This window comes from Ceratina calcarata, unplaced genomic scaffold (assembly GCF_001652005.2).
Source record: "Ceratina calcarata isolate Rehan_Ccalc_2016 unplaced genomic scaffold, ASM165200v1 scaffold297.2, whole genome shotgun sequence".
NCBI classification, from domain to species: Eukaryota; Metazoa; Arthropoda; class Insecta; order Hymenoptera; family Apidae; genus Ceratina; species Ceratina calcarata.
The window spans coordinates 789057-799822 of record NW_017152138.1 but is presented as its reverse complement, the minus strand read 5'-3'; the positions used below and the strand labels follow the sequence as shown (position 1 = coordinate 799822).

At 39.4% G+C, this 10766-nt stretch overlaps 1 protein-coding gene across 1 annotated transcript in view; it reads left to right on the top strand.

The window, feature by feature from the left end:
• The window catches only part of fng (Fringe glycosyltransferase), a 53924-nt gene that overhangs the window by 40541 nt on the left and 2617 nt on the right, over positions 1-10766 (top strand). Inside the window, exons 6-8 of the mRNA XM_018022944.2 lie at positions 2203-2288; positions 9457-9622; positions 10530-10615. Of these exons, the coding sequence (XP_017878433.1) occupies positions 2203-2288; positions 9457-9622; positions 10530-10615 (338 nt within the window). The remainder of the gene's footprint in view (positions 1-2202; positions 2289-9456; positions 9623-10529; positions 10616-10766) is intronic.

The following is a 10766-nucleotide window of genomic DNA, read 5'->3' as shown; positions in this document are numbered from 1 at the left end:
CGCTAGCTTCAATAGTTTACGAGTAATTTGCAAAAAACTGTTTTTTCGTTTTTCGTCAATAACTCGTTAAATATTGATGCTAGCGAAGAATTTTTGTACAGAAATTGTAGATCTCGTCGTCCTCTACAAGAAAAGTCGTATGCAATTTTCCCGTATCTCCAAGGGTTTAGGAGTTATTGAGGAAAAACGAAATTTTGTTCCAAAAGTTCGCCATTTCGACGCTGGGATGGTCGGATTTTGTCAACATCAATAAAATGCCATATAATCATATGTAACTCATTAAATATCGAGGTTAGAAGGAAAACAACTTTCATTTGAAGCATTCTTCGCAATTTTGAAAAAAAAAAATTTTCGTCAGCGTCAATACTTAATTGGATATTTCCTTCTAAACTTTTTAGTACGTAGCTATTTATTATTAGCATTATTCTTTCGACGTCTGATTTCTTTTTAATTATAGGAAATGCGGTTTCCTAAGGTACATAAACTTTTGGGATTGACTGTATAGCCAATACATCCTTAAGTTATGATAAGCACGAATTAAATCTATAATAAAAGCGCATAACAATCGTCTGCAACGGACACAAGGTTTGACCCCAGGATTCCTCGCGAGTTCGTGACTACTTTTCTTTCGTGTTATTCAAATGGGGGAAGAAAGAAAGGGTAGATCTCGTACAAGGAAGGATGGTATCGGACCAGTCCAATCGGCTGTGTATATCTAATGCGCCTGTGAGGTCCTCGTCATACCATGGCTGCCGTTCGCACACCTGATCCTGCTCCCTACGGTATTCATTCCCCAGCAGGTGTGTTTAATCTCCAGTCTTGTTTAATTAATAAACATATTTGGTACCTGAGATTCAGTTATGATAGAAAATTGGTAACAATTGTAGTAGAGAAATACTTAAGTACTCTTTCATCGTTGTTTCATTTGAAAATGTGGCTCGTTAACTATATGTGTTAATTTGGTATTAAATACATAATGTATTCGTTCATTGTATTGTAATTACCTCTTCCTTTTTTGCGGCATATGATAATGATACTTCCTGGTATCATAAAATTGATCATATCTACAAATGTTCTATTTTGCACAAGGAGTCTCTATTAATATATTTTCTTCGCAATGATTCTGTCAATAAATGACGAACTGAATGAAGTTTATTGAATCATAAGGAAGCTTACTGACATTTCCAATTAGACACAAGCCAGCATAATGTAATTTCTGTCGGATCCGCGAATGGTTTAAGCAAAGTTCGTTACGTAGGTACAGGTATGGAATAATTTTTTGCACGGTTTCGTTGGATGTCGGAGGAAATCGAGCGTGGCGAGTCGATTTCCTCGCGATCGTGGCCGCAGGCCATTAAAACGGCCGTACTCTTAGGAGACTCTGGACGTTATCCACATGCCGGTACTCGCCGCGACGATAGTATCTGCGGCATGGGCAGCGGTCTAGAACTCGTGCTCCTTTCCTCGTAGCCTAGGCGTGGTACATGACGAACAACCGTGAACCGAGCTCATGGTACACGTGCGTATATACTTATCCGCCAATGGAACCGGTCTACCGGCGATCAAAAAACCGGCCGATACTCCCGTAAGCGTTGACCAGCATGAATATTCGCTAGAACACAATCGGGAATTCCATTAAACGGTTCGTGTTTCTCTGATAACCAACGAATCGGTTCTTAAACTTTAGAAGGTTTATTATTATTATACTGCGAATTGATTATTTCTATATTGCGATTTAGGTTTATTATCCTGTTATCCAAATTCTCAAAATAGACAAGCATATTTAACACTAGATTGCCCAAGGACGTCATTTTGACTGACTTTGGGCAAATGTACAAATAATAATGCATAAATTATTTTTATTTACAATGCAGTCATTTTGACTGCTTTGGGCAATATAGGTATATACTAAGTTTCAGTCTTTCTAGTGTTAATCTCGTAAAAATAAGAACAGGAATTTATTTGTTCGTTAGGTGTATATAAATTGTAATCAGAAATCCGGAGATCTGTGATTTGTTTGAAACGAGGAACCGGCGGATATCGATGGCGTAATGGATCGCAATCTCGAAAGTGATGTAGTAGTAATAATCGATCAGTGCCGATCGATCAAACGTCTCGCGAATGATCGATCACGAATCTATGTATATACTTTTTTTTAATGTTGGATTAACGAGACGTGCTTGTTGGTTTTTTCTGTTGCAGCAAAAAGTGAAATTCTGGTTCGCGACTGGCGGCGCCGGATTCTGCATCAGCCGAGCACTCGCATTGAAAATGACTCCTGTCGCTGGGTAAGTCATTCGTTCTTTGATTTATTAGTTTAACCCTTTCACTGACCGATATAATAATTTTCAATAAACATTATTAGGAAATGCATTTGATTCGAATTATAAAACATGTGTGAATGGAACTCGGAAATACAATCTGGATATAATTTCAATGAATCATTGCGCTCAGCTTCTCATATTTCATACATTTTTAAACATTTACAAACATGTCCATTTAAAGTTTCAATTAATCATCGAGCAATGCACTCAGCTCCTGATATTCATGACAGTATATTTTTAAACACTACGTACATATTTTATATTTTATACTCTCTGTATATTGAATTTTCTCGTAAATGCATAAAAAGTTGAAGTCTGTTCGTAAGACAGAAGTATCAAAGGCGAACGAAGCGGGTTGTCGTTGTAAATAATGATTGACGAGGGTTTGCGACATAAACGTCTCCGCTCGAATTGCTCCTCGAGACGAACTTATTGATAATAACGCGGATAGCGACGTCGCGATCAACCATTCTGATTGCTCGTCGTTGCCCGATTAAGCGGAATGACTCGATGCGGATTCGAGCCTCGACTACTTTAATCGAATCGTTTTAGAAATACCAGCTAGGTAATTGATGCCTCGCATCAGTCGTTAAGTTTCATGCTCGTTCAATGTCCGCTCGGTTGAGCATACGAAGAATGAATTCAATTTTACGTCTTTTCCTTGAAACATAACAGCTCACCTAATATTTACAATTCTATAGAAAGTACCTTGTATAGTGAGAGTAAGTAAGAATAGTTATATAAAATGATTAATAATTCTTTGATGATAATATGAGTCAGATAGAAATACGATTTCAAAGGCATTGAATCTATTTGAATGGTATATCATGTATTATGAAAACATTTTTGCAATCCGTAGTTTTTATAGAGAATGAGACTGGCGCATAGCCAGCTGGGAGGGCTTTCGTTTGTTCGTTCTTGTCGACGGTAACACAAGGTCCTGGCATTATCCTGGCTCCTGTACATCGTTCCCCTCGTGTCGCGACACATCCTCCTGCAGAGCTAGGTAGAACCGTGCAAGTGCATCGAACTGCTTTCTCATTCAGGGACGTTGCCACCGTTCCCTTTCTCCTTTCCTGTCTCTTTCTTTTTTATTTACTCGCTGATCGCTTCAATCGGAACAGCTTCCGATACATTCATTCTTTCTTTTTTAACTGTACCCCGTTCCCCAAAGTTCTTCAAGTCGCAATTAACAGCAATTTATTGCAACGAGCAATTTAATGTATTTCGTATCCAGTCGAATTTCTTTTAAGTAAAACATTTTTTGTTGCTGTTTTAACGAAAGGTAACTTCATTATCTAATTTCATTTCTGTCATTCGTTTCTTCTCTCTCATTTTTGTTTTCGAGCAGGGACGATGAAATATATCTAATGAAGTACTGCAGTTCGTTTTGTGGGGTGGAATGTTCGGTTGTTTGAGTTTGAGAAGCAAGAAACTGGCTTGCATCGAAGTTATTTTCGAGCCGACTGTTATTTACGACTTTCGGTGGTAGTAACGGTGCATCGAGAACCTCGTAACTGTCGATGATTTTTCATTAACGTCTCTGCCATCCACGTCTCGTTAATAGCCAAATAAATCACCTTTACTGGTTCGAAGAACCAACCGTGCTACTTCAACAATGTCACGTCGAATTACCTCCTTATTAACTTTGTCTCTCCTCCGATTTGTTCCATCATTTTGTTCTCCATTACGATTTTACCATCGTCTTGATTATTTGTGATTTTTCACCAATGAAACATGATTCTAACTTGGCGATCTCTGCACTTTTTTGTAGAGTAAAATGAACTATTTTCATTGTTCATAGTTTTCCGAGGGAACTAAAAGTTCTCACTATTATCATGAAACAGCGATTGAATTTGATGAAGTTTTTGAGTTGTACGATTGAATTGATCACGACGGAACAATTCTGATCTCCTTGAAAGGGTAAGATCGATCAGTGGCGTCGAGATGCCGCGATAAAGAGGAATCTCATTGGATTTTTCCGTTTTATTGGCTGTCCATTGGGACTGGTTCTACTGGATCTCGTCGAGATGGGTCTTAATTAACGACGAACGCGACAAGTACGCTCACAATGGTCCCGGCGCGGACCTGATTGCCACCCACGTGCACGCGTTCGCCTAGCGCAGCAGGAACTCGTATTTTGCATACATTTACCATCATTTCCTCGTTACACCGGTTCGATAACCATCTGATTCTATTACGTTTCTTTATTTTTCTGTTGAAAACGAGTTTAATTAATGTGCAAATGTAGCCGATTAGTGTCCCAGATGCTCTCTTTGGGAGAAAGTATTGCTGTTCAGAGGAAAAGTGAAACTTCGACATTGATTCTAGCAAATGAAATTACCAAATACTATCATTGCCTCTTTCTTTGAAAATTATGTTCTGATTATTCATGATCGTGTGGTCAGGCTTTCTTTCATTGAATTTTTGTACAATTTTTAATATTCATGTACGAAATGAAAATTGCAGAAGCAAAGCAAATTTCTGATGTAAAAACTTAAAATCGAGAAAAGTGAATTTCACTACGACGATCAATCAAAATTTCTATTGGCAATCTTGGTGAAAAAACGATGATGAAGAATCTTAGCAATTCGCTGGAAAATTGAGTTTCCTTCGATGAACGGGGTAAGGGGAGGGTTTCGCACGATCGAATCGATTCGGAAATACGCCGGGCCATCAGAGCCAGCAGGTATAGAGCGCGCGAGTGATCTATAGATCCGATCCAGCGGCCACGTATACGTAGGAATGCCCAAATTGGTTTCGCTGGCCGCGGGTTTGTAGACGTTACAGGCCGCGATCGCGCGGTGGAATCCAATTAGGCGAGCAATAATGGAATCAAAGAGATCCTCCGGACTCGCTTTCAACCCTCTCTACTCCCACTCCCCCTGCCCTTCTCGGTCCCGTCATCGTTCTTTACGTGCGATTTCGAAAACTCGTTTATTTCTCATCGTCAAACGTTCTGTCCGACCGAAATTTTACCAGGTTTACTACTGCGATCTTATTAAATAAATCATAGAGTTACAAATACATATATAATAAATCCTGAACAATTTCAAATAAATTGCACTTTGAATTCACAAATATAAAAAATCCTCAAGAAATGATTTTAACGAGAAATGAAGCTTCTTTAAACTTACGTTTTTTTTATTTTAATTTATGGGTGAGGGAATACATAATAAAGTTCACAGTTAGGTTCTGATAATTATTGTAGCGAGCTCGAAGGGATTAGGATCTAAGGCGATGAAACTTTGATGCTCTGATGACTAGAATATTCCCATGCACCGAGCATCGTGAAAACTCCGAAGTTTTTCACGCCTCGTGTCGTCGCGGTGATAAACGGAAACGTAAAAAAAATAACTGGGGGCAAAAACGCTGTCTTCACTGTTCGAAAGGGAGTCGAACGACTTGATCGATGGACTACTTCCACATTTCCCTTCCTGTTCAAGCGAAATAGAAATAACAATTTTTTTAGATCGCAGTAGATTATTAAAAAGAAAACGAAAGAGGATTAACATCAAAACCTTTGATATATCTTTTTTATTACAATTTTTTTGTAAAAAATTCTTCTCGTAGTTGTAATGGTAAAATGTTAGGAAATATGATTCTTGAAGGATTGATAGAGACGTTTCAGGGCCGTTGGGTACACGTCTCAATCGGATCACGAGTGTGCGATCGATAAGGATCCATCGACTCGTCCTTCCAAGGATCGGAAACGATCTTGGCTGGACGAATGAAGTGGCGATACGTGGCCGATAGTTTCATCCGGTCGCGAGATCGCGAGATCGATACGGTCAATCTCCCAAGACAAGCTTCGTGCCTCCTTTCCGTTTATCCTTTCACTCGTTTGCCAGTCGCCGTTCAATTGGCCAATATCAAACAGCGATAGAAATTCTGTGTTCCTTTTAATAAAATTACATTTTCCGTTTATAAATAGAATCTCCTGCGGGTGGTTTGTAACACATAAATCTGTTATATTCATCAGTTTCGAAAAATTGTGTGAAATCGTTTCAACGAAATTGCCAATTAAGTGGAACTTTGAGGGTCATTGGTAAGGAATGCTTGAGAAACAGAGGGAAAAACGTCTGAAGACAACGGAATAAAAAGGGAACGAAGAAGAGGACGTCGTCGTGGTATCAGTGAAATCTGTCCTCGGTTATTTAGCACCGGACGAAGACGGAAAGCGATTCGATTCCGGGGCTCGGGCTCCGGCGGTGTAACCCCGAAATTTCGATTTCGGGGCCCAGTGGTATTTTAACGAGGCCGATATTCCGTGTCGGCGGTGCCGAAAGGACGCACGAGACAACGCGCTCGGTCACGGGTAGACAGAAAAAGGCCCGAAAAGCGACGCGACGCGAGGGCCCGGGGTACGCGATTTCGGGACTAATCTGGCCAATTAAAAAGAACCGCGGCGTCGTATTCGAGAATTCGCCGATGGTATTCGCTAATGAGTTCCCTTCTCTTTCGCTCTTCCTTCGGCTCTTTTTCCCGCATTCCCTCTCTTTCTCTCTCCTCGTCCGACTCGACTTCTGGAAAACGTTAATTAGACACTTTTGCTTACGTGGCCAAAGGGTCGGGCCCGCTAATTGGCGTTAGCGACGATTTTCGTTTGGATAATATCGGGGACCCAAGCGTGAGAAATTTGTCGGCGCGGTTAAGAAATTGTTTACAAAAGATACGTTCGATCTACGGGACGGAACAAGAGGGAGACGTCTTATGGTGACCAGACGGGGAATGATAACAAATGGGGAATGGGGATTCACTTCGAGAGGACACAGTGTTTCGTGAAATCGTTCCCACCGTTTCAAATAATCATCAAATTATACCAGTCGAGTTTTCACCTGAAATTATCATAATTGCATAGAAAAAAGGGCATCTAACATCAATCATCGTAGGCTTCAATTCTTCAAATTCCACAAACGAACCAAAGATTAAATTCTATTCGAGAACTCGTCTCTTTCTCAAGTTTGTCGAAACATTCGGAATTTGATTTGAAGTAAGTGGTGGGACGGTGAGTCACCTGTCAGGTTAAAGGTAAAGGTTTGATCGAGCAACGAGGGCGAGAAGAGGCTTGATTCGCGGCGGACATAAATCGTGCCAATTAGAGCGGCGACCGGTAGTCGGTTCCACGGTATCCGTTCTACGTAGTATATATCGCGGCACCTCCTCTTCCCTCCGCTGGTCCGGGTGACCACGCGAGAGAACATCGACGGACAAATGTCTCAAAGGCTCGCCGCCGCCACCCCTATCGTAGATTTGTCCGACTCTCCTTGAAAAGAGGATAAATCGACGGGGAAGGTAAGGGGGCGAACCTTACAACCTACACCTTTTCTATCCCGGTTACCATGTACCTTTCACATCAGTGTTTGGCTAGATGTATTTCGAGTTAGGAGGTTTCCACTGTTGATCAATTAATTCACGTGTTGTTAATTATACAGAGAAATAAATAGAGAATATTATATCATATGATTTTATTATATTCATTATAATATCTCATCTTAAACCTGAAACGTTAATGTCTTCATTCATCATCTTTCATAATGTGTATAAACGATATTTATTTCTTATTTACATGTTTAATTACATACTGTAAAATCGTTTTGTGAAAGGGAACGGTTGAAATGTTTTCTTTTTCCAATTAGAGATACATGCTTGGATATTATAAAAGGCATAATTTGTAAAATGGAATTGCATACGTGGGGGAAAATAATATTGAAATCAGATAATGAGAAAGTAACGAGGGGCCGTTTAATTGTCGGGACGGTTAATTTACCGGCATTCCGGGCATGTAGATTAGCTGGGCCGCGTGTGCACCTGCTCGGTTCACCACGACCTGTCGTCGTGCTCGTCCCACCTCGAAAACTGGTTAGCCGCATTAAACCGAGTCGCCGCGCATTTATTAAGGTGGCCCGTACGGTATCTCTCCTTAACGAATTTCCATCGATTACGCGTTAATTCGACCTATTAATCGAACTATCTCTCTCTCTTTCTATCTTTTTCTGAGAGCCCTGACGCGTGGCTAACGCGTTGCGATACGCCTCGACGAGCTTGAAATTATTTTCCACGCCGCGTTCGAACCGTCTCGTTTCATCACGGAAGAATTAATTTACTACTTTCTTTCAAAACTGAACGACGGTAGCATGATGATCGTAAAAACCGTTTCAGTTAGCTGAATTTTCGCCTGCCACCTTACATGAATCATTAAATTTATCCTCATAAAAATAGAATTTTAAGACATCGACTTCGTTAATCATTCAACAGACAGTCCTTCAATTATAATAAATCTCTTGATAATAATAAATTGTTTTAATTATTAAACATTACAAGAAACATTATACAATAAATATTGTACAAAATTCTTTACATTTTTTATGAGTACATTTTCTCATGAAGGCATAAAAATCTATAGATTAATAATAATAAAGATTTTCTTTATCAAGCAGAATCTCTGAAAAATGTAGTTGATTGAGCCATCATTTACATCGTTATCGTAATCCAGTCTTGATATCAGTAACCAATTAATATAGATTCGAAATAATTCCGGTTGTTGGTGGTATCATTAAATCAGACTATCATAACCATGCTAATAACCATGAATAATAACTGCTGGTCATAACGCTCGCGTTTCTCGGACACCCAAGTTGGACACGCGAGCTGCTGGGGATCATACAAACACGGAATTTATCGTCGTTCGGTTTCTCCGACTGGTTTCCGCTCTTATTTTCGCTACGGCCACCCTACGCGCGGTAATAAACAGCGGATAATCCTAGAACGAGGTGGGTGCGGTCAGGATGAAAAAGGGAAAAGTGTCCCATGTCGTGATTCATGGTGATTTAGGAATTGGCAATTTTATTTGAAATGATATACGCGAGATGCCAACGGCTCGCCTCTTGAGGAAGTTAGTCAGGTCTTAAATATACAGGAATTAGAAAATGTGTGTGTATTCTTATTTACATACGTCTAATAGAAATTTACATAGCATTCATATTAATCATATTCTTTTCGGAGTCAATGACAAATGCATTTTAATATTCGTGCAAATCCGTATTATTAAAGTTTATTCACGATTATTATTAGATCAATGTAATTACAATGGATTTCGTGACTAACAAGAGTCGTTTACGTTTACTTGCAGAGGTGGGAAGTTTATCACAGTGGGTGACAGAATTAGGTTGCCCGATGACGTGACTATGGGATACATCATCGAGTATCTGTTGAAAAAGCAGCTCACTGTTGTCGAGCAGTTTCATTCCCATTTGGAGCCCATGAAGTTCCTCAACAAGGACACTTTCAGCGAGCAGGTAATAATTAAAATTCATTTTTCCCTGTGACAATTTTATTAGACCAAAGAGATAGGAGCTATTTAAGATTTAGAAAATGATTAATAAAATTCTGATCTATCTTGATTCTTTTGCTGAAATCGCAACTTCTCTCACATCCGTTAAACCAATCAACCTTTACGATCTACTAACGCAATGATTAATTGATCCGGTACGAGGGATTAAAAAGAAAAGAGTAATAGGGTGGGGAGGGAATTAAGATTGTACGGGTCGCAGTGTGAAGTCTAATCACGGGTAATAGAATAATCCCTGGTGGTGAATCACCCGCGGTCGCTCGGCCTTTTCCTCAGCTCGAACAATGACCATTGATTCAATCGTCGCGTTTCTTCGTTCCAAAATTACACGACCTTTAGAACCGACTTAACTCTAGGACAGGTGGTCATATTGTTACACATTCTTGTTACGTTTTCCAAGTTTTCTTGGTCCAAAAATTAATGTCCAACATAGGGATCAATCATAATAATCAACTATTCAGTTTTTAAATTAAGAATTTAATATTAAAATTATTTGAAGTTCTATTCAGGCCTCCTATATAAAATCTTGGAAATTATTATACATTATTTTTAATCATAAATCAGAATGTTTTACACAGATTACTTTTGAATAGATATTAATATATTTATTACGTAGATCGAAATTCAAAGTTTGAGAGGAAGTCGGTTCTAAATGTTCCATTGCTCGGGTCGCATAATTTATCGAACAAATATTTTATGATAGTGCTCGTGGGCAGAACTTGATCAGGCTTTCTCGCGTTTCACGCGACCGTGAGTAAAATTTTGCGATATGTATCGTGTTCCTCTTTGCGCCATATCTAGGTTTGCAATTTTTTAACGTTTGTGGTCATGTGGTCGTGGTTCGCGTGTTCCAGGTGTCGTTCAGTTACTCCAAGGGGCCGAGAGACGAGTGGAACATTTTGAAGATCGACGGCTTTGACATGAAGGACGATCCAAAAAGGTGTGTGGCAATTTTTAAATATGCTTCGACTGCAAATTTTATGCAAGATAAAACATACATGATATCCGGCTGAAAAATGCATATCTGTTACATATCTAATGGCAGTTTTTAATTTTACTTCTTGACTTTGGATTTTTACACGAAATTATAC